Below are 24,908 nucleotides of genomic sequence, written 5' to 3' on the forward strand. Positions count from 1 at the left end.
AAGCTCAAAGTGGAATTTAAATTGAGTCTTGAAGAAAGCTAAAAGTGAAGAACATCTGAACATGGGAAAAAGTCAATGCAAATGCATGAGTGAGGGAAATGTGATTTGTTTTTAAATTTAAACAAGTGCACAAAAAAAATTGCTATATACATAGCAGAACTTAAGAGGGGATTCACTATAAAGCAATATGTTTCCATTTCAAGAAAACCTTTATAATAAATACTACGTATTGTTTTCAAAGCTGCCCACTTTGCTTCCTTGTAAGTTTTCTTTTGTTCTCTGCTGTGGGCTTTTTTTTCCCCCCTCTCTTTCTTCCCTTCCCCACTCCAGGCAGCTACAATTAGGCTTCTATATTTACATGTATGTATATAGTTTAATATATTAAATATAGAAAACATGATTTATAGATTTATGTAAAGCTACACATATATGTAAATTTATATAAATCTACAATATGCATGCATATATACATACATATGTCTATGTATATACACATGCATATGCAAATATACACAGATTAAGACCGTACTATGCTTAATTTCAGTTACCTATTTCTTTGCAGATGGATAGCATCTTTTAAGTCCAAGTTTTTCCATATTTTTCTAAATCAACCATCTCATTTCCTAGACCACAGCAGTATTTCCAACCCAATCACATTCTATTGGAGAGATTATCTATGGAAGCTTTTTCTTCCACTTTTCTGCATGCCTTCTTCTATTGGCTGCATAGATTTTATACAAGAAAATTTTAATTTAAAATAAAATCCATTTTATATCTCAACAATGCTCTTACCTTATAAGATGATTTAAGGTCTGATACTACTAAATCTACTTTATGTTTCCTTCATATCTGTGCCCCCCCTCCCGTTTCTTTGAAGTTCCTGACTTTTTGGTCTTCTAAATGAACTTTAAAGTTTTTTCTAACTCAGATAATTTTTTTAGTAATTTAATTGAGCTGGCATTATGTAAATAGGTAAAATTATATTATATTGGTTTTACCTACTTGTGAACAATTACTACAATTATTTAGTTCCAACTTTATTTGTATAAAAAGTGTTTTATGTTTATATTTATATAGTTCCTGTGTTTATTTTAATTGGTATACTCTCAGGTATTTTATACAGTCCAGTTATTTTAAATGATCTAAAACATAACTGCTTTACCAGGAATTTGTAGTCTAATGGAATGTGAAGTACACAAATAATTGATATGAAGGGGAGAGGAAGTTGCAAAGGAATAATGCAGGCAAGGTCCACAGAGGAATTTTAGAGAAAGATGGCTTTCATTGAGGAGCAAGACTTCACAGAATAGTAGCATCTGATTTGGCTCTAGAAAAATAGGTCTCAGCGTGAAGCTCTAAGTAAGGAGGAGGTAATAAATAAAGACATAGAGATGCGGAAGGACAAAATATGAATAAGGGCCGAAAAGAAAAGATTGGTTTGGTTGGCTCAACATAGATTATGTTAAGGGAATAAGATTGATTCCCTTAGTAGTTAGATTATGGAAAACCTTGATTATCAGGGTCAGAAATTTGTTTTATTAGAGAGGCAGTGAAGAGCCAGTAAAGGTTTCTAAAGTAAAGGACTGGCATAATAAGGCATAATGAAGATTATTCAGGGAATTAAGGAGGAGACATTGGAGGCAGGAAATCCAAATTGGAAACTCTTTTAAGTGAGAGAAGATAAATGTTTGAACTAGGTGACTTCAGTGGAAATGGAAAATTGGGTATGAAAGAAATTTTCACTGATAGAAATGATCCAATTTGACTTCAAAGAGTAAGGATAGAGATGGATCAATTGTGGCTCTAGGGTTTTATACCTAGGTGACTAACAGAAATCAGCTAGAGTTTGGGTGTGGAGGATGAGATTACAAATTCAGTTTTAGATATGTTCAAGTTCGGTTACCTAGACAGATGACCAGTAGTCCAGCTGGAAATGCATCACTGATGGAAAGAAGTTGGGTGGGTGGATGGGAGATGGTGATGGTTGTTATGGGCCAGAACTTGAAACAAGGTGCTGAGTCAGTGGAATTGATAGAGACAATAGTTATCTACTTTAGCATGGTTCAGTATAATCTGATCCTACAAGGAGATGTTATGTGCCAGAACTTAAAACAAGGTACTAAGTGGAATTGAGACAATGGTTAAATCTAGTTTAGCATTGATTTAATCCTACAACAAATAATCGTTTCCTAGTGATATAATGATTGGTGTATACTCAAGTGTATAGCATATAAGCTAGAAGCTCTCAGGGCCAGAAAGGACAAGCACACTAGAAGCTCTAGGAGGCTGAGACAGATTCATTCCATCTTTCCCTTTTGTTGTGGTTGGAAGCTGAAGCATAAACCTTTGGAAGTCGGGGAGATTCAGAAACCTGAGAAGGCAGGCGGGAGCAGCGGCTCTTGGAACCAAGGAGAGAGATAGGCCTCCAGAAAAACTAGCTGAGCCGCAAGTGAAGGAAGGAGACAAGACTTTGAAGGAGACAATAAAGGATTTGGACTTTAATCCCTGGCTGCACTTGTGATTACTGAACTGAAATAAAGACTGTCTCCAGAGACCCCAAGGAAACCTCAACAAGAGAAGATTACATTTTAGAGAAGAATATTACAGATGGTAATTTAAAAGATTTAGGGGTCACGTGAATACAGGTGGTAAACATGAACTCCTGGAAATGGTGATCATCAATGAAAGGGCATGGAAATACCGTCTAAGCTAAAACCTTAAGAAACACCAATACTTAAATGATTTTCAAACTGAAACACCATGGTTCTCAATAATGATACCCAATCTTGCTCCATTTCCATTTCCATCTGTCCCTTTGAGCTCTTCTTTCACTTTATCTGTTTTCTGCCTTTCAATTTCACACTTTAACTCTTTGTCTTTACATAGTTTGTCCTAACCATTAAGTCAAATTCCTTACCATTTTTATGAGCCAGAAACACAGATATAATATAAATTCAGTTTCCCTGTGGTTACTGTCTTGGTAAAAAAAATGCCAACTGCCAGGATGAAATTGCTAACTGCTCTGATGTTCAGAAACCAAAACTTTCTTGGTTCCGGATTTTACAGTAAATCGAATCTCCTTGACTGCTGTTTGAATGTTCTGATTAGATTAGACCACTAACTCAACAGCTCAGGGAACTGTTCTTTCCTCACTGGATCCTCAAGTAATTAATACAACTGAATGACAAAAGGATGAGCTGATTTAATTTTCTAGGCCTTGTACTGAGCTGTCTCTATTCATTTGCCAGTCTCTTATTATGTAAGTGTACTACAGCACAGATTACCTTCTCTGATTCATTAATGGTAGTCTACTAGGTTTTCTTTCAATTATTCAAATAGCAAAATGATACAAGAGATGTCTGTACAAGCACTGGATAGTTATATATTTAAGAATGTTGCTTCTTTACAAGTTATTAGTCTTAGAATTTCATATTACATAGACCACATGCAAAGGAAACTTTTCTTTAAGGAAAATGTGGTAAAAGAAAGTAAAGATGCAAAATCCAGAATCTTGGACTTGAAATCCTAATTGGAAGAAAGAACTGTACAAAGAATGCATCCTCGGGCCTCCAAAGAAAACACCAGTAACTCACATAATAGGGGAAAAATATTGCATATTCCTGGAGCTTATATTTGAGAATGAAGAGATTGGGTGTCACAAAAAGAACTAAGAAACTGCTTCTTGTTTAGTCATTTCTGATTTCATGATCCCATTTGGAGTGTTCTTGGCAAAGATCCTGGGAATTGTTTTTGTCATTTTCTCCTCTAGTTCATTTTACAGAAGAGAAAACCAAGGCAAACAGGGATAAATGATTTATTCAAGGTCACACAGTAAGTGTCTGAGGCTTGATTTGAACCCAGGAAGGTGAGGCTTCCTGACTTCAGGCCCAGTACTCCATCCATTATGCCACTTAACTTGCTCCTAAGTTACAAGTTGCTCCTATCCAAACTCTTATTTTTCCATTCGTAATCCATGAATTTTTTTTTAATCTTATCATCTTTTTCAATACTCAGTTTGTTTGTTTTTGACTATGGGGAAAGTTCTCCACATTTTGCAAGTGCTCTGATGGTAAGCTTTCTCCCTGTCCCTGAGAAACACCATATGCCTTCAAAAGTTTCATTTGATTATAAGTTTATTTAATGGATGTGAGGAAGGGTTGCTTAAGTTATTCATGTGGGCAATAGTAAAGACTAGGTGGAGAAGAAGCCACCATCGTTCTTGCGAGAGTAGCCGCCATTGGTGGCTGCATTGTGAGGGGACACTGTGGAGAAAAGAAATACAAGAGTTAGGAAGCTGTCATGTTGCCTGGCACTCCAGAGATCTCAATGCACTGCTGAAGGGGACTCCTATTTCATGATTCAATAAAGGTGTTTGCAAAAGAACAAAAACTTGCCCTTACTATGAAAATAGTGCCTGCTGGCTTTCTTCAGTTCTCATACATTGCCCATTGCTGCTGAGAACTGTCTTTAAGGTTAATTATCTGTGTAGCCATTTGCACTAGATTAAGCCACCCATATGCTGATTTTCCCCAGAAGGTGGCACCCCCAGCCACTACCTAACTTCCTAAATGTCTCCACTGATTTTAATGGGGAAAGCATATGGCTTGTGTGCCTTTTAAAAAGACAAATACCCTCCATTCCCACTCCCCAGGTAGCCAGCCTTACCTATGGTCCCTTGGACACTGTGGATTGACTCCTTTTTGGGACTGACCCAGTGTCTCATCATTGCTCGAGTAGTGATGGGAGGTAGGGGACAAGGAGGCAGAATCTCATCTGGGTACTGTAGTTTGACAACTCTGGAACAAACCAAGGAAAGAAACCAGATAATAGTCAAATACAGCAGAATTCCAAAGCTGACCTGTAAGAAAAGCTTCCCAGAAAGTCAAGGTTCATATGGACTTTTTTTTTTTTAACTTCAAAGTCACCTTAAATTGTGATTAAAAAATCATATTTATATAGCACCTTAATGGTTATAAAATATTTTTGCATACATATTCTCTTCTATCAAATAATGCAAGGATTTTTATCCTGCCCAGATGAGGAATATGAGGAACTAAGAGGTAGGGTAGAATAGTGGAAAGAGCAGTGACTTTGGAGTCAGAAAACCTGGTTTTCAATGCTATCAAAGACACTACCAATTGAGATCCTGGACAAATCATGTACCTTCTATAGGCCCTGATTTTCCCAGGTATAAAATGAGTGCATGGGATTCATTGACCTCTCAGTTCCTTTCCCTCTCCAAACCTATGAACCTTTGACTTGCTTGGGTTCCTATAACAAGTGGCTTAGAAAGCAAGTTATGATGGATAAAGCAGAACTTAGGAGTCAAGAAGACCTGGATTCAAATCCTGTGGATTTTGATCTTAATTTTTTTTTTTTTTTTTAAGTGGAAAAACTAAGAAGAGTCTTAATGTGGTAGAATGAACCTTTGGCCTTGGTGTCAGGAGACCTGAATTCAAACTCTAGTTCTGACAGAATTAATACCTCCACATTTCCCTCTGCTTTTAAGATCTCTTTGCAGCAGTATCTAAGCTACTCAGACTCTTATCATGAGTGTTGGACAGTTTCAATTCTATTTCTGTATCTTCAGTGCCTAGTCCTTAATAGTAATTTTAAATAAGTGTGTGTGTTTAAATTGCAGATTAAATACTTTTAAAAATAATTTTTCCCATTGACTTTAGGTTAGTTGCTTAAAGTCTCAGTCTCAGTTGCCTTTTAAAATGGGAATAATACTACATGTACTACCTTTTAGAGGGTGGTTGTTGAGAGAAAAGTGCTTTAAAATGTAAAAGGTCTGTATAAATAAGATTATCATTATTTATTCAAATTAGGTCAATTCAAAACAAGAAAAAAAATCCTCTGAATATTGCGCTTATGTGTCTTAACTGATGCAGAAAAACTGTGGAAATTGGAATTGATTTGAAGAGTATTTGTGTGGAGCAGCTGGATTGGACTGGTATGTAGGGATATCTAGCAACGGAGGGTACAGAAGAATTTCTGTCTATTTAGATAGTGACTGAAAACATGAAAAGTTGTTATATCAGATATGTATGTAGACACATATATGTACACAAAGATGTGTATATATACAAATAAGAGTATTAATTTTTTAAGCTAACAATTTGTGATCCTATTGCAGAAACAATGTGACTTAGTGAATAGGAACACTAGACTTGGGAGTCAAAATGTTCAAGGTTCAAATTCTCTTTATGATATTTAATATGATCCTGGTGATTTGGGCTTTAGGTAACTTCCCTAGAATTTATCTACTAACTTTTGGAAAGATTGCAACCTTCTAGGAGTTCTCTAAGCTGAAATAGTCAGACTCCTCCTGAATATATGGCATGATCATATGGTAATATTGAAATAAGAAGATGGTTGATAGATTCAGCATAGAAACTCTGGGACTAAACTCTTCACCTTAAGGTACTGACCGCTTTTATTAGAATTCACTGTCTAATCTACTTACCCATGAGTATCATTGATAGTCTCCTGATGGACTAGCACCTGTGCCTTGTCCTGAAACAGTCCAGTATGGTGATTGTACAAGGATGTTATTCGGAAATCCAAGTCATCCAAAGGGATCTGGAATAGAAGTCGGCAAGACAGTCATTTATAGGCCTTTTGCTCTTGCCAAGCTCTGTTCCTCTCCTCCCCCCCGCCTCCACCCAAGAACTTAGTAGAGATTTTGTTTGGTTTGAGATCCAGCAGCAAGTCTTTATACAGGGTGTCCTAAAAGTCTCAGTTCTGTCTAAAACTTAATCGCTTAAAAGCTCTTGCACTGAGGTCTGTTTAAAACTGCACTAAGACTTTTGGGACATCCTGCATTAGAGGCATTTCTTGCTTGACACAGTAATCCCTTATGTATTACCAAGTTTGATTTCCTACTTTAAATGAGCCTAATCCCTATTTTCCTTTCTAATAATCTTAGAAGTCAATTTTATAATTTATTTGTATTATGTGGGATCAATAGTAATTCATCCCATAGTTAGCATCCTCTTGCATTTTAGGCAGTGGAAAATGGGAGACACTGGGTCAGTCCCAAAAAGGAGTCAATCCACAGTGTCCAAGGGACCATAGGTAAGGCTGGCTACCTGGGGAGTGGGAATGGAGGATATTTGTCTTTTTAAAAGGCACACAAGCCATATGCTTTCCCTATTAAAATCAGTGGAGACATTTAGGAAGTTAGGTAGTGGCTGGGGGTGCCACCTTCTGGGGAAAATCAGCATATGGGTGGCTTAATCTAGTGCAAATGGCTACACAGATAATTAACCTTAAAGACAGTTCTCAGCAGCAATGGGCAATGTATGAGAACTGAAGAAAGCCAGCAGGCACTATTTTCATAGTAAGGGCAAGCCCCACAGAGAGACAGTGACTTGTTCAAAGTGAAAGTGAAACAGAGCCAGACCAGAATTGACTCTTGGTGATTCTTTTTCCAGAGACCTGAGAATAGGATAGGAGTGAGGCAGGGGAGTCTGGATAACTTTTTTGGTAGATTTTTAAATTATGGATACAAGGAAGGCGAGATCTTCCAAAAAATCAAAGTTTGACCATATTTCTTTAAAAACTGCTCTGTTTCAAGTCAGGAAAAAATAAAATGGATTCTTAGTTCTCAGTACCTCTGGGTCATAGAAATATACATCCCTCCTGATACTGGCAACAGTGGTAGTTGAATGGAGTCGGTTCCAAGGATCCTGCTGCTGGACAAGATGGCTTGGGCTGGTGTAGGGGGCTTTCTGCAAGACACAAATCACAGCCATCAGAGAGTCATGTCCTGGTGGTTTTTTACAACTCTCTACTGGTTCCTCTGTTATCAAGAAGCAGCAACTGTAATGTTAGATAAAGAATGACAGTTGTCACTAGAATTGTGACCTTTGAATGTTTCGAGTCTTGATAACCAGCAGAGTGATATTATCATTCAATGAAATAGAGAAATTTAGAGGAGATACTTATTTGGCAGTTGGGTGAGTTTTAAGTTAGAGATGTTGAGCTTCCTCAAAGAGAGGAAAATTGAAGAAAAGCAAAGATAGGAAGGAATAAATTCATATAGAAACTGGATAATTTGTCACAGAGGCAAAGGAAGGAGTAATTTTAAATGATAGAGCTGGTTAACCAGGGTGATGAAATAGAGATATCAAGGATAATAAAAATAATGAGATATGAAAGGAAAAAAAAAACTTATGGAAACAGCAAAACATAATTAGTACTCAAACTACAGGCAAAAACACCATTATCTTATTGAAACTAATATGATCACATTAAAATTAAGTATACCATATGGTCATGCAGTTATGTCAATGCCAGTCCTTTACCTCTCTAGAACAAAGGTTTCTGATTGTGAGCTGTGTTCTCTACAAATATTAGCAGACAGATAATAAAGGATTTGGGTTTGTTTGTTTTTTTTTTTTGCTTTAAAGTAACAATTACTCTAATTTCTCTTATACTTTCCACTTCAAGATGCCAAATCACATAAGAAAAACTATTTAAATTCATAAATAGTACCTTCCATATAGTTGGTTCTTACAATTCAAATTGGCTACTCTATTTGAAACATTGTTCTAGGATTGAGAATGCAAAGACAGGGACTGTTCTCAAGTATCTTAGGATCTGATGGAGAAGAGGAAAAGAAGCACACAAATATTTAATATACCAGGGTTCATGAGAAAAAGCCAAAGAAAAATCTTTGCAAAGCCTTATGAACAATTAAAAACCTTGACAGATATTTGTTGTTGCTATAAAATTTTAAAAACCCACGAGTTTGGAAGGGTTAAAAGGAGGTATTGAAAATACACGTATGGCTTTTTTACCCTATTTTGGAGCACTACCTTTAAAGGATACCACTATTCACTCTGAATAGGGAGCTAGGAAAGCTTTAGGGAAACAAAGCTAGTTTAAAGTTCATTATTTTAAAGTGAATCTTGCTCACTTTGGGATGCCTTGAAGACCTCTTATTATACCAGGATCGCATTTCCAGGACACCCTATAAACTCATGGATCGCCAAAGACAAAGAACTTGATAACTTCTTCCCAGGATAACCGTGGGGGACATTTATTTATAAATAAGCTTCCTGGAAAGCTGATGGAGGAGTTTATGGCTTTCCTGGGGTGATACACCTGCTCAATTGTATGAGCAAGAGCCCTACTCTTGACTTCGGATTCGAAATCTTGTGTTCTTTCGCTCACAAGTCTCTCTGCCTTTAGAAAGGAAATAAAGGCACTCGCCCAGACCCCTAGAGATATACCTGGCAGTCCCTTTTGCCCACGTAGGTTTCTTCATTCTCGTACTTAGGGCTTTGAATGGGGTCTCGAGTAGGAGGCATAGTGAGAAGCGAACTCCGCCCAGAAGCTCAGGACCAGCCACACGGCGTATGGAGATCTCGGTGCCTCTTGTTTGGAATCCCAGGAGCAGGTTGCTAGGCGACGCCCCGCCTCCTCTATGACTAGGGATGCCCCTAGCTGTGGGGATTCGAACTCATCTAAGTGAGACCAGGTTAGAGCTCAGGAATGGTCTTACAAGTTGGCAGGTGGGTTAAGTTATTGTTATTTAGTCGTCTTTCAGTCGTGATCAACTCTTCGTGACCCTATTTGGGATTTTCTTGGCGAGGACACCGGAGTGACACTGGAGTGGTTTGCCGTTTCATTCTCTAGCTAATTTTACAGGAGAGGAAACTGAGGCAAACAGGGTTAAGTGATTTGGAGGGTCACAGCTAATAAGTGTCTGAGGTAAAATTTGAACTCAGATCTTCCTAATTCCAGGCGGGACGCTTTATTTATTTTGCTAGGTTGGGGAACAGTGTTGCAAAGGTAACCCACAGTTTCCAGGAGTCTCCAAGAGAGAACTTTGCCTTACATGAAGAAAGACAATACACGTCTTGAAATTTCTGCTTTAGGAAAAAAGTCATAAAAGATGGTGTGGAAAATTACTTTCCCCATGTGGTAGGAAAATGATATTTCTGCCCTTGGCAAAACTGTTGGGGAATTCGGCATAATTACTTGTGTTTCTTTAGCGTAGTGAGATTTGCAAAGCACTTTCCTCAATAGTACTGGAGGTGGCTTATCCACTTCTTTTTATCCCCAATGGGCCTGGGGTACTAATACTCAGACAGGTTAAGTGACTTGCTTAGGGCTAGATAGAGAACGTCCGAGCCACAGTTCAGATGAATAAATGAATAAAACATTTGAAACTCAGGGGATTCAAATAAAAATGTCTCCCCTCAAGGAACTAACATTCTTATGGAGAAGGTGGCAACATATATGAAAGGTTTCTTAAGAGTTTATCAGCAAAGCAGATAATAATGCCCCTTTTAATATATATATTATATATTAAAATATATGTTAATATATATTAAAATATGTATTAAAAGGGGCATTATCTGCTTTGCTGATAAACTGATAAAATCATAGGTTTCTAATTTTGAATCATTGCCAGAGACTTTGGAGACAAGAATTTTTTTTTTCTTATAGCACCTACATAAGGGTCGTGTCCCAGGTTGATGGCCCTAGGCACTGAGCTGGCAACATTTACCATTCCCAAGTATTGAATTCAGAGACCTGGGCTGTCTCCATCAAAATCGGGGAGAGAAAATAGTGGTCTAGGCGCTTGTGGTGGTTTGACCAGCCTGGCACATGTTGCCTCCTGTCTCTCCCCCAAGGTCTCTTGATGGCCACCCTTGTACTCTTGTTTCCCTAAGTGCAGACAGAGGTGTTTATTCGCACTGGAAAGTATCCTGTATTTTGTCAGTAGAGGAGTCACTGGAACTGGACCTGTGATTTCACAAATGGGATAATTATGTAAACCATAAATAAATGTTACTTATTATTGGGATGGGGAACTACTAAGGCTGATCAGCACAGCTGTAAATCCTAGTTGTAGAGCTGTCTGGAGTGGGAGAGACAGACACAAAGCCATATGTGTCACAGACTAGATTTCAGTCCTGGTCTTCTTGACGCCAAGGTCGGCTCTCCATCCACTACACCATTTACTTCATTTTTTTTTTTCTCTTCCTTAGCAAATACTTGTGCTTAAAACTGGTAGACCAGATAAGACAAGTCTGATTTAGCATTAGTTAACAGGCATACTTTCTAATAAATGGGAGAGTGTCTTTGGAGTGAAGGAAAGCAGACTTTGAGAAGCAGCTCCCTAAAATAGAGAAATACTTTACGCAGGGAGCCGCATTTAAACACACACACACACACACACACACACACACACACACACACACACCGAAACAGATGCACCTGGACCATGAACCAGTAGAATTTTTTTAATGCCTCAAGCTCCATTTACACGCGCAGTTTCCTTGTCTGTTAAGCCGTTTGCAGCCCTTTAGCGCGCGTCCTCCCACGCGACTCGCTTGCCTGGGTGGTAGCTTCGGCGGCTGCTGCTGCCATGGCGACAGGCAGGTGAGCGGCAAAGGCACCGCGCGTGGTCCCTTCCCCACCCGCGCGGAAGGGAGGAGGAGGCGGTTGCCAAGGCGACGCCAGTAGAAGGAGGAGAAAGGGAAGGTGGGAGGAGGAGGATGGGCGGCCCTGGGCTAGCTGCAGGGAGGTGACTGAGGCGAGCCCAACCCCTTGCATCCTCCCTCCTTGTGCCTCCCTCCCGGTTCTGCTTCCTTCTGCCAGCAGAAGCGGTGGCGGCAGCAGCACCTGAGGCTGCTCTCTCTCCTAGCAGCGCTATGGCTAGAGCTGGGAGCAGCCTCCATCCTTCTGCCAGAGACAGGGAGAGAATTGAGAGGCCTCCTGCTGTATTCCTACTGCTGCTGCTGCTGTTGCTCTGGGCTGGGGCTGCTTTCCAGGTGGCTCAGGGAACCGAGCTCCACGCCTGCAAAGAGGTACCATCGCTCCCTCCCAAATGTATCCCCTATCCCCCTCCCCTTAACCAGAGAGGAAGTCAGGTTGAGACTTCTTGGGGTCGAAGCACCAGCTAGTTTCAGAGGCCCAAAGAGTTTGGGTTCCTGTGGGGAGAGAGGGAAGGTGGGACAGACAGTGGCGTCATAGAAATGTAAAAGCCCTAGAGGTCTTATGAAATAGAACATCTTCATCCTTTGGGGTGTCCAATCTCCCCTCGCCAGTTGCTCAGGAATAGAGAGGAGCCTGGGTCACGGAGCAGGAGAGAATGGAAGAAGGAAATGTCCATCTAGAAAGTAGGGAAAAATAATCAGTGGTTCAAAACAAAGGGCTAAAAACATGATGGAACCTCAGAAAGAAGAGGGCTGAAGTGATAAGAGAGTGGAGTTAGGAAAGTGGAAGGAAAAAGGCAAAGTGAACTAGTTTACATTTTTAAGGGAATAATTGGGGTAGAGGGATGAGAAAGAAAAGCCAGGTGAACCCCTCCTCCCCCCCAAAAAATATCACTCTTCCTCCAGGATTAAATGCAGTAACTTTTCGAGCTGGAAAATAGACCAGATTATTTTCTCTCTGTAACTTTTAAAGGGAGAAATGTGCTTTGTTTTGTATCTGAAGAGGATCCTACCTCCTTCCAGGTAGTTCTCTGAGTTCCAACAGTGTATTCTTTCTCAGTCAGTACTTAACATCTTTTCTGGATTTCTGAACTTGCCTCAAAGTTGGATTTTCCAGATATTTCTGAAATGTTTGGTAGCATGATTTACAATTTAATTTAGTGAGTGCCTCTTGATCAATTAATTATTGAAATACTTTAAAAATAGGAAGTAAATGGGGTGTAAGTAGCAAAACTTCTTGAGTTCCCACAATAGTGAAATGACAGGATGATTTTGGTTCTCCTGGGCATAACTTTTCCTAACCATATGGCACAGTTAGTAATAGAGTACATACAATATTAGAGGAGATACAGTAGATATTGCTCTGTAATGTCTGTGAAATGTTAACCATTTCAAAACAGATCAGGTCCCAAATTGCAAAAATAATTGCAAGTCTCAAATTTGGCATAGCATTTATGAAACATTTTTGTTTATTTGCTAGTGATTTTTGGATAGACAAAAACAGGGCGCTTGGGGTCTCATTCCATCTCTTGATAGATTGTAAGGTAATTATTGGCCAGGTCATGAAGAATCGAAATGAATTTTTAAAGAAATAAATGTCCTCTTCTTCACATATTTACTTATTGTTAGGATCCAATGTAAACTACTCTGGTTGCCATTAGAACTCATGATAACCTGGCTCTTTCCTACCTTTCCAAGTCATTTTATATTTTATTCACCTCTACCATTTCCATAATCTGCCCATTCTGCTCTGTTTGCTGTTCCTCTTATAAAACACCCCTACCTTCTGTCCCTGTGCTTTTTGCCCTATCTATCCCTCATGCTCTTTCCCCTCACTTCTGCTTAGTTCCCCTGGCTTCAGTCAGTACTCAATTTGCATCTTTTTTCTGTCTTCTCCCTAGATTAACGCTTTCTCAGTCCATTTTGTATGTATTTAATATGTGCTGAGATATTTATATATATTATCTTCCCCATTATCTTTCCCCTTGAAAGAAGGGACCATGTTTTTGCCTCCTTTTGTATCCTCAGCACTTAGCTAGCATAGTGTTAGTGTTAGGCACATAGTAAGTACTTAAAAATGTTGACTGACTAATTTTAAAGATAATACTAACACATCATCAATATGTTATAAAATATAGGATTGCTTTTCTAATATTGATCATGGATTTTAGTCAGCTATTATACTCTATGGACATCTATAGCATATGCCTTATATCTTTAAGGCATATCATTTAAGGCTAATCATTAATAGACTGTTCAGTGACTGCAAAAATGAATAAGTTTCTTAGCCCATAAAGATCAGATACCCAATTTTAATCTTGGTAGCACTGTGTGCTGAATTAGCCAGCCAATCCAGACAAATTTATTTTTGGCTGGAAATCAAACTTGGAAAGTTCAAGAGTTCTATCACTGAATTAACAATTCCCATGAAAATTTTTGTAAACTAGGAGAAAATGAGAAATGTTTAATAACATGATTTTATTATCTTGATGTGGGGAGAAAATTAATATTTGAGAACTCAAGACTTTTACCTTTAAATTAGTACTGTCTAAACAAGTATCTTCAGTTTTATAAACACAATAAAATAGAGGGAATCTTTTGCTATATGAATTTACTATATGAATATAGATTTTCCCTCTCTCCCTGCTCCTCATATTCTTGAAGCCATCTATTTTATTTCCTCTATATTGTCTTAGACCACAGCCTAGCCCTATGAACTTGTGAGACAGGCTACTAGAGCTGGCAGCAAGCACAGCATTGTTTGCACACACCTTCTCCAAACAATGACCAGCAAATCACACAAGACTCCAAGATCCACCTCCAGGAAAGGATAAATTCACCTCATTGATAGTCTTAATTTGAGGGCTTTGAATTAGATCCTGAAGGACTCTGGATTTCTAAACCATACCCATAACATAATCTTAGAGAGGGGAAATTCACCTCTTGCTTGGTTGGACTGTTTCAGTTTTAAGATCTTGGTTTGGACTTAAGAAATCCAGCCCAAGGTATTTTATGCTGGGAGATGTTTTCTGGCCAAGGCAAAATAATAGCATTTAATAACAAGCCAGCATTTACACAATGCTGGAAACACCCTCTATGCATTTGCATTTGTGCCTTGACATCATTGAATGAGGCCAGTCCTTTTTAGTAGCATTCTAACTGCTTCTAACCCTTCTGACAATTGCTGGTGATGTTTCCTTGGTTCCTGAGAGCCAGGGCAATCCCCTGGGATCTAATAAGGCAGAAGAAATAGTGGATTACTTGATTAGTTGGGGCAGAGGTGGCAGGATGAGTATGAGTTCTTCACTCTCTAAAGTGTGTTGAGGCTTGATGGGGTCTGTTTGAATGTTTGTTTTAAATTAATCATTTTATGACTCCCATGCTGGTGCTGGCTCAGTGCTGACTGATTCCTGATGGGATATTTCTTGTGCTAGCAGCATATCTCTGTTAAAGAATATAGTAACAAAAAATTGTCTTTGATCTGAACTTGATCTTTGATCAGAAACCAGGAGCTATATGGATGCCATATGTGTGGCTTCCCCAGTTCTTTTCAGAGATACTTCCTAGATTGACTGAAGCAGAGAAGCATCTAGGGGAAAAATGATTTCTAGTACGGGAAACTGAATTTTAGCTAAATTCTGGACCTGAAGATCACTTACTAGTCCCAAGTTATATTTAGTATTTCCTTAGAACTTGCATATGTCAATGGGATTATTGACATAGTACTCTCTTCAGTAGTGCAGACTGCAACCTTTCTATACCTCATCCTGGTTGACTCTTGTCTATGTCCTCTAATAAATCCTCCATGGGGGCCCCACCCAACATTTTAGGTGCTTTCCTCAAGGTCTTTTACTATTCCATGGATTATAGTACCTGATTTGGGCTGCTGAATTGTTATCTTTTATTTTTTAATACATGAATGGCCTTATTTTCCTATTATATCTCTTGGAAAGATGTCTTTGACCCATTTCTTATTTGCAACTAGTTAATCATTATTTATATGCCCACCATGTACCTCTCCATTGCCATTTGGGTTATCTGAAATTTTGACCTTTGGGACACTTTAATTTCTATGATTTGCAACCAGATAGCATCACTTGAAGAATATTAATGTTTAAAAATATGCATATTTGTTTCAGGGTAAATCTCTGTTCAATTAAAGAAAAAGAACAAAAACTTTAAAATACCAAATGGCCAACAATCACTATAGCTGGCTTACTTTCTATTCTTATGAAACAATCATGTTTTATCATTATTCATTCCTTTCCTCAACAAATATTTGAACATCTGCTATGTAGTAGTCACTCCTTCAAGTGTCAGCAGAACTCCCACCTTCTCCAAGAAACCATTCCCAGCCCTCAGCATTTCCTTCAGTTAATCCTCATATAACATGAACTGAAAGTTATTCCTCATCGCGATTGCCCTCCACTGGATGTGCTCTATAGTTTATCAGCATCTTTCCTAAGAGGTGGTGCTGAGAATCAAACACAGTATTCTAGATGTACTCTGTCCAGAGCAGAATAAAGCAGGATTAATAGCTCCTGAAATTCTTGGAAGTGTGTGTGTGTGTGACCCACAGTTGCATTAACTTTTTGGGCTTCCATACTGCATTGTTGACTCATTTTGGACTTATTGCCTACCAAAACCTCCAGATCTCTTTCAAATAAACTATTATCTAGTCAATTCTCCCCTACCATGTACTTGTGCAGTTTTTTGGTTTGTGTTTATTTGTTTGGAAATCAAATTTAGATTTTATCCATATCAAATTTCATCTTACTGATTTGGGCCCAGGATTAAAACTTATAAAGATCTTTTTCAGTCTTGACTTTATCTTCCATTGTGTTGGCTATCTCCTCCAGCTTTGATTAACATGCTATCTGTGGTTTTTGTTTTTGCTTTTTAATCCAACTTAATACCCAAGGACCAAACATAGCTTCTTAGGGCACCCCACTAAAGACCTCTTTAAGTATGGGGCAGCTAGGTGGTACAATGAATAGAGCACCAGCCCTGAATTCAGGAAGACCTGAGTTCAAATTTGATCTCAAACACTAAACACTTCCTAGCTGTGTGACCTTGGGCAAGTCACTTAACCCCAATTGCCTCAGCAAAAAACAAAAAAAAAAACCCAAACCTCTTAAGTGGACAAAAATGTTATCAACTACCTTTTGAGTTTAATGGTTTAACCAGTTACAAATCCTTTTTATTGTCTTATTGTCTAGCTTATGCCCCTCCTTTTCCCCATAAGAATTATATGAATCATTTTATTATTAATGGCTTTGCTAAAATGTAGATAAACTATAGGAGAAAAAAGCCTTATAGGAGAGAAAAAAATCAGTTCTAATATAGGAAACATTTGTGTGGTCTGGTTTGATTGAAACATATATATACATATAGAGGAAGTAATAGAAAATGGAATTATTATACAAGTTGTTTGGAGCCATATTGGGAAAGTCTTTGAATGTAGTTTGAATTTCATTTAACTGACAGGGGAAACCATTGAAGGTTTTTTTAGTATAGGAGTGAAGTGACTAAGGTGATGCTGTGAGACTAATTAATCCGGTTGTAGGGAACAGAACTTGGATCAGAGAGACTGGAAGATGGCTAACCTCTGATGAAACTATCTCATGAATCTGAAAATATGATAGCAAGGGCTTCAATTGGAATGAAAGAAGTAAGACTGAAGGTTCTGATTTAAATAATCAGTAGAATTTGGAGGATGATTATGTGTAATAAGCAAAGGAGGAATCATTTCACAATCAGGACTCTGAAGGCTGAGAAAGTAGGAGAATTAACAGCACCATTCACATTATATAGCCATTACCAGATGTTAGAAATTTATAAGGAGGAGCTTTGTAATAGGGTACTTAAACACATGTATGTAAACAAGCTTTTCAGCTTTAAATTCTCTCTATAGATTCTACTTTTATACTACCTGGGAAAGCTAACAAGTCTTGGTGGACTATTTCCCTGCTTCATGGCAACTTCTAGGCCTTATATAAATTCTAGTGCCTTTTTGTGGCTCCTGCTCTATAAAAAGAAGGGTTGTTGTTGTTATTTGTCTGTCCTTCTTGAAGAGGACCATGACATCAGGGAGGTGATGCCATGACATGCAAGGGAATTGGATTGAAGTGAGGAAGGGCTAGGCAAAATGACCTGCCTCATTTTTTCCTCCAGAGCCATCGGGGTCCAGTGGCCAGATAGAGATTAGGATGATTGGAGGTGGCTTTGGATGGAATGGGAAACCTTGGCCTTCTTAAGCTAAACTCTTCAACATCATTTTAATGATTAAGGCTAGACAGAAATTTCACCTAGTTCCCCCCCCAAAAAAAAAAAATCTAAAATAAATAAGTCTGGGAGAGAAAGACCCTCAGGGTTTTGGGTCAAAGCAGAAATGACTGCTATTTATATTCAATTAGAGTTGATCAGACCAAAGAATGATCAAATGGATCTTGGCCTGGGATCTGTTGGTGGCTAATCAATGATAAGGAAAGAAGGAAAGATAGATTACTATTCAGGTATCTCCCGGATCACTGCCTTATTTATCATGGTGGAGGGTCTTGTGTGGTTCAATGAAACTATGAGCAAAGCTGTGCAGATCACTCAAAATGGACAGGTCATAATGGAGAGTTCTGATAAAAGGTGATCCATTGGAGAAGGAATGGCTAACCACTCCAATATCTTTGTCAAGTAAATCCCATGAATAGTACTAAAAGAGATAACATTGGAAGCTGAACTCCTCAGGCTGAAGGGCCTGGCGTGCTATATGATCCACTAAATCAAGAAGAGTAGGATATCACTGAACAATGACAAACCAATCTATAAAACTGTTATACTTTATTTAATGGGAGTGGAAGGAACTAAAGAAGGATGTGATCTTGGGACTAGTCTCCCCTGCTTCAAGGTATAATGACACTTGTACAATTTGTACCATATCCTAAAACTGGAACCACACAAATAACAAATTAATTCTAATGGGTTTATTTTAAATCTAAAACAGTCCCATCTCAATTCCTAACTAATCTTGTTTTTCCAAAGTTCTAGGAACTTTGCTAAAGACTTAGCAAAAGTCACATACCTTGCCGGAGAGTGTCCTTTGTTATTAAAACAGTGTGATTAACTTGGACTAGACCACCTGTACACTCAGAAGGGTGGACAATTCCTACAATTGGGCAAAAGCTTAGAGTTTCTGGGGAATGTTGACCCTCTGAGATTATGGTTTCTTCTAGCTAATAGCACATTGCCTGAGCTAGGTAAGTAGGTGATGAATGGTAGAAGGGTAGAAGGATTTAGAACATTGTGAAGGCAGGAGAGCTTGACAGAATGGATGAAGAGTAGAAATAGCCACACTAATCATCTGGGAAACATCTTGATGCTTAGATCTGTTGGATTAGTTTTTTATTTTAGTAACTATTAAGAATAACTTAATTGCCATTAATTATACATATTTAATCACTAATTTAGTATATTTTAAGCTAATAACAGTTTATTGTTGTTCAGTTGTGTCCAGATCTATGTGACTTTGTCCATAGGGTTTTCTTGGCAAAGATATTCCCTTTCCTTCTCCAGTGTGTCCCCATTTTACAGATGAACTGAGGCAAGGGGTTAAGTTACATGCCCAGAGTCACATAGCTAGTAAATGTCTGAGGCCAGATTTGAATTCAGGGTCCTTCTGTTTCTAAGTCTAGTGTTCTATCCATTATCTAGTTGCCCCCATAACAGTTTAATCACAGTCAAATTTAGTATTATTCTTTTCTCTTCTTAAAGTTTGGAAGAATTAGTAGAATTCAAAACTCTGGACATTTGAAGAACCAACTTCCAAGAAATATTGAGCCCTGGTATTAGGCGTTTTGGGAATATTGGCAGTTTTAAATTTTGTACTCAGAGCTGGCTCACTGACATTCCATGTTGGACACAGATTAAATGATCTTCTCTGGCCTGATCCTTGTATACCTCATTTTATTTGTCTGTCTTATATTTTTATTTTATTTTTCCCACTTTATTTTTAATATACATTTGTTTTATAATCATTTTGGGAGAGAAAAATCAGAGCAAAAGGGAAAAACCATGGGAGAGGAAAAAAACAGAAAAAAAGAAATGAACATAGAATGTGTTAATTTACATTCAATCTCCATAATTCTTTTTCTGGATACGGATGGCTTTTCCTGTCCAAAATCTATTAGGATTGCTTTGGATCATTGAACCACTGAGGAGAACCAAGTCTTTCATAGTTGATCATCCCATATTCTTGCTGTTATTGTGGTTCTGTTTGTTTCACTCAGCATCAGTTCATTTAAATCTTTTTAGGCCTTTCTAAAATCAGCTTTTTATCATTTTTGTAGAACAATAATATTCAATTATCTTCACATACTACAACTTATTCAGCCATTCCCTAATTGATGGGCATCTATTAATTTTCCAGTTCTTTGCTATCACAAAAAGAGCTGCTACAAATATTTTGCACATATGGGTCCTTTTCCCTTCTTTATACTTTCCTTGTGATATAGACCCAGTAATGGCACTGCTGGGTCAAAGGGTATGCACAATTTTACAGCATAGTTCCAGATTGCTCTTCAGAATAGTTAAATCATTTCACAACTCCACCAACAATGTATTAGTGTCCCAGTTTTCCCACATCCCCTTCAACATTTGCCATTATCTTTCCTGTTATCTTAGTCAATCAGAGAGGTGTGAGGTGGTACCTCAGAGTTTTAATTTGCATTTCTCTAATCAGTAGTGATTTAGATCATTTTTTTGTATGACTACAGATGGTTTTAATTTTGTCATCTGAAAATTGCTCATATCCTTTGATCATTTATCAATTGGGGAATGACTTGTATTGTTATAAATTTGACACTATTCTTTATATATTTTAGAAATGAGACCTTTATCAGAAACACTGGCTGTAAAGATTTTTTCCCAGCTTTGTATTTCCCTTTAAATCTTGTTTCTGTTGGTTTTGTTTGTGCAAAAATTTTTAAATTTAATGTAAAGTTGTCCATTTTGCATTTCATAATGTTCTCTAGTTATTCTTTGATCATAAATCCCTCCCTTCTTCAAAAATCTAATAGTTAGATTTTCCCTTGCTCTCCTGATTTGATTATGGTATCACCCTTTATGGCCAAATCATGTACCCATTTTGATCTTATTCTGATATGGGATGTGAGATGTAGGTCTGTACACCTCATTTTAAAAAGGAGGACTTATTAACCCATCCCCAATCTTTCCATAGAGGGCATGGGCTTTTTGCTTTTTCCTAAATGCTAACATGATCTCATTGATCAGGTGACTTTGTTTTCATCTGAGAATCTCTTAACAGCAATGATGTTATTATCTTAGGCTCACAGAGGTCTAGTAATGAAATCTCTTAAAAGTGCTTAGCATAGTGCTTGGTACATAGTAGATGCTTAATGATGTTTATTGATTGAAAAACAATGTGGGACAGTTGAATGTGTGCTGATTTTGGATCCGAGAGCTGGGTTCAAATTTTGACTCAAATATGAACTGATTGATAAAATAGCTTGAGTTATCTAAATCTTGGTTGCCTCATATGAAAAATGGAGACAGTAATACCTAAGCTACCTACTTGATAGAGCTGTTCTTAGAAAAGATCTTAGCAAACCTGAAGATCCCATATAAATGTGAGTAATTATTAAGGCAGAGCACATAAACTAAAGGCTTGCTGCTGAAACTTTAGGATGGAACCCAGGATTTCTTTACCCATTGAACACCACTTAGATGGAATATTTCAGAGACTAAACCCAAACCTTAAGGACTAGAGAAATTATCTGTTATTTTCTTTATTTTTTATACTACTTAAAAATTTAAGTTTAAATACAAAATGAGAAAAAATATTGCTACCTACACAGCAGAGCATAGGACAGCATTCAATAGAAAACAATACATTTTCATTTCAAGAACACCTCTATAATAAATACTACATATTGTTTTCAAAGCTTCCCAGTCTCTTTGCTTCCTTGTTGGTTTTCTTTTGTTCTGGACTGTGTCTATGTTTCCCTCTCTCTCCCCTATGCAAAGAAGACTATACAAATAAGGGGGAGATATCTCTCTCTCTGTTTTCTCTTTCTCTATTTACACATACACATATACAAAGATATCTATAAACTTATACACATGTATATAAGCCTATACTATGTTTTTTTTCTACATGTTATCAGTTTCTCTGAAGGTGGATAGCATCTTCCTTCATAGGTCCAAATTTTTTCATATTTTCCTAAATTAATCAACTCATTACAGACACAGGAACTATATGAACTTAAACATAAAACCAAAACTTTTTATACAAATAAACTCAGATCTAAATAATTGAAGTAATATTTATTGTTTGTGAGGGGGTAAAGTCAATATGCTTTTTTTATTATAGCTTTTTATTTACAAGTTATATGCATGGGTAATTTTACAGCATTGACAATTGCCAAACCTTTTGTTCCAATTTTTCTCCTCCTTCCCCCTGCCCTCTCCCCCAGATGACAGGTTGACCCAATACATGTTAAATACGTCAATATAATTTTAAAATGACAATTTTACTTAATGAATCTATTCATTCAACATCATCCTAATTAAATTTCTAAAAATTATTTCACTGAGTTAGAAAAAATAATAACAAAGTTCATCTGAAAGAGCATAAGGTCAGGTACTTCAAAGAAACCAGGAAAAATTAAACTTATATTAAGATATTTTATAACAAAGAACATTGATAAGTATAAGAAGGATAATTTCAATTACTTTAAAAAATTTTTTATATAAATAAAACTTATGTAGACAAAAATAGAAGGAATGCAGAAAATTGGAATGGGAGGATGCTTTTATAGATAATCTTTTAGGTAAGATCTGACCTGATTGGAATGCTGCTTATGATGTTTTTATGTTTTATGTTTATGTTCATATAGTTCCTATGTCTATTTTGGCAGGTATACATCTGAGTATTTTATATTGTCTAGTTACTTTAAATGGTCTAAAACTATATTGCTGACACATAATGGTTTTTCTATTTTTCACTTTTGTTTAAATATATTTTAACTTTAACTTTGTCTGAGATCATGATTACTATCCGTGCTTTTTTTTTTTTTCAAAATAAATTTTACTCCTGCCCTTTATCTCTGTATCTCTTATTTTTATGTTTTCTGAAAGCAATATATTGTTGAATTCAAAATTTTAATCTATCCATTTCTGTTTTATAGGTAATTTTGTCCCCTTCACATTCTAAGCTATGATTATTTGTATTTTTTGGTCCTTCCTATTTTTCCTCCCTATTCTTCTCATCCCACTTATCCTATCTCTCTTCACTCCTGTGATTTCCTTCTGGCCAACACCTCTGTACATTTGTGTGTGTATGCATATATATGCATACACACATATATTTTCTCCTCTTTAACCCATTCCTGATGAAAGTAATGTTCTAGGAGTAAGCGCCCTCCCCCCCCCCATTAGCTCGAAGGCTGTATCAGTTTTTCTTTTATGACTCACTTGTTTGAGATAATTATCCATTTTATCTCTCCCCACACAGTTTTGTTTTGTTTGTGAAACACCCCCTCATACTAGCTTAGTCCAAGTCTTTTTTTTCAAACTACCTGAATACAAATTACAGTCATAAAAGAACCAATAATAAGTTTACATAGGAGAAGTAAATGATTTGACCTTATTGAGTTTCTTATATTTGGTCTTTAATGTTTACCTTATATTTCTCCCGTATGTTACATGCCAAAATTTCCCTTCAGTCCTATGGGTTTTATCACAAAAACCTTAGTCTTTCAATTCATTAAATGTTGATTTTTTTTTAAATTTAGGATTATACTTAATTTTGCTGCATAAGTTACTCTGGGTTGTAACCCTAGCTCTATGAAATATAGTATTCCAAGACCACCTGTCCTTCAATGTATTAGTTTGTCAGGTTCTGTGTAATCTATTGTAACTCCATGATATTCAAATTGCTTTTTTCTTGTTTTGTCCAATATTTTATCCTTAACTTGGGAGGTTTGAAACTTGGTATTCTTGTAAGTTTTCCTCCTCACATCTCTTCCGGGCAGTGATTGGTGGATTCTTTATATTTCTGCTTTGCCTTCTTGTCTCCTTGGGCTCTCCAGTCCTCAGCCATGGCTAGGGCCCCCAACGTCCCTGGTCCACAAACAGTCTTACTCCCTACGGGTCCCTCTGGTAGATAGTTGTCCTTTCTGTCCCGGAACTAAAAAACCAGGGACTTTGCTCTCCTGTTAGTGCCCGCAGCCAACAGGGTCCCATCCCCTTGCTACTGCACTCACCAGGTGTGTGGTAACTCCTTTTCCCTGCAGCCACAGCCAGAGAGGCATCTGGCACAGCTGTGTCTTGTGTCCCGCCACAGGGGAAGGATCTTCAATTTTCTTTTCCTCAGCCATCAGACCCAGATCAAAATGAAAATTTCTAAGGCTGGAGATGTCCCTCAGCACAGCTGCCTCCAGGGCTTCTTTGAGGAAAATGCAGTCACTTTACGAGTCTTTGCACTTCACTCCAATTGAATTTCTCTCTGGAAGTTGGGTCTTTCCTGGGGTCTTCTCAAACTGTCTCAGGAAAACAGCTGCTTTATCCCTTGGTTTATTTCTGCTAGTCTAAAGCGATATTCTTTCTTTTTTTTTGTGGATGAAATTTGGAAAGCCAAAGGTTTTATGCCCTTCTCTGCCATCTTTCCAGAATCCTCAGTTATTTTCCAAATTTCTGAGAGGCCAAGGTCATGCTTGTTCAGCTTCAGTACTAAGGAGCTGTTGAGTTTAAACTATTGTGATTCAAGGAGGACACAAACCTGTGTTCCAAGACCTTCTTGGGCTATTAAGTTTGATGCAAAGATTGCACTGTCCTCCACTCCCACCCCATTTTGTCTCTTCAGTTGGTCAGAGTAGAGAAGACAAATACCATGGGTGGGACATTACTACGTATTGGCATCAAATGGCGTGATTAGCACACGGTCCGTTGCTTTTAGGGCCCATAGATTGTGGACTTTGCAGTGAATTGTCTTTTTGGCTCTTTTGAATCCATGCTCTGGAGTCCTTGTTATTTGCATGTTGCATCATAGCCTTGGAAAGGGAACCTCCTACCTTTGTGAAGTGAAAAGGATGAGACTAAATGATCTGTAAGGTCCCCTTGTGGCTCTCAGTCCTGTGGATCTTTTGTGGCAAGGATTATTTGCCACATATAAGGTGTCTCTGTGGCAGGAAAGGATGCAGAATATATATATATATATATATATATATCTTGCTTCTTCTCCCCCTACCTACCTTTAGCCAAGAGATTTTAATTTCTGTCTAGGAAGAACCAAGAAGTTGGTAGAGCCAGAAATCTGGCCATTTTGCCCTCCTCAGAGAAGGGGTACCAGGCTAGAATTATATCTATCTGTTCTGGTAAATAGTGTTAATCTAATAGGTATTATTTTCAAGTTCAATTTACCTTTTAATGACCATTTAA

General features: G+C 37.6%; 2 protein-coding genes across 3 annotated transcripts in view; one reads left to right on the plus strand and one right to left on the minus strand.

The window, feature by feature from the left end:
* Positions 1-4,115: 4,115 nt before the first annotated feature.
* On the minus strand, positions 4,116-9,427 carry C4H1orf194 (chromosome 4 C1orf194 homolog). Its single transcript, XM_003769717.2, has 5 exons — positions 9,243-9,427; positions 7,620-7,736; positions 6,470-6,585; positions 4,666-4,796; positions 4,116-4,262 (listed from the first exon to the last, which is right to left on the minus strand). Exons 1-5 carry the CDS (start codon positions 9,318-9,320, stop codon positions 4,192-4,194), a joined length of 513 nt encoding a protein of 170 aa, XP_003769765.1. The 5' UTR covers positions 9,321-9,427; the 3' UTR covers positions 4,116-4,191.
* Positions 9,428-9,494: 67 nt separating this feature from the next.
* Positions 9,495-24,908, plus strand: part of KIAA1324 (KIAA1324 ortholog) — a 108,687-nt gene continuing 93,273 nt past the window's right edge. Inside the window, exon 1 of one of the 2 annotated variants that reach the window (XM_031967207.1) lies at positions 9,495-9,524. Coding sequence is in view for 1 of the 2 variants with exons in the window: in XM_003769731.3 (XP_003769779.1) it covers positions 11,676-11,831 (156 nt within the window). In the remaining variant the exon portion in view is untranslated. Of the gene's footprint in view, positions 9,525-11,459; positions 11,832-24,908 lie in introns of those variants that run through there. The other variant, XM_003769731.3, reaches the window with a different exon arrangement.

Source organism: Sarcophilus harrisii, chromosome 4 (assembly GCF_902635505.1).
Source record: "Sarcophilus harrisii chromosome 4, mSarHar1.11, whole genome shotgun sequence".
In the NCBI taxonomy this organism is placed as follows: domain Eukaryota; kingdom Metazoa; phylum Chordata; class Mammalia; order Dasyuromorphia; family Dasyuridae; genus Sarcophilus; species Sarcophilus harrisii.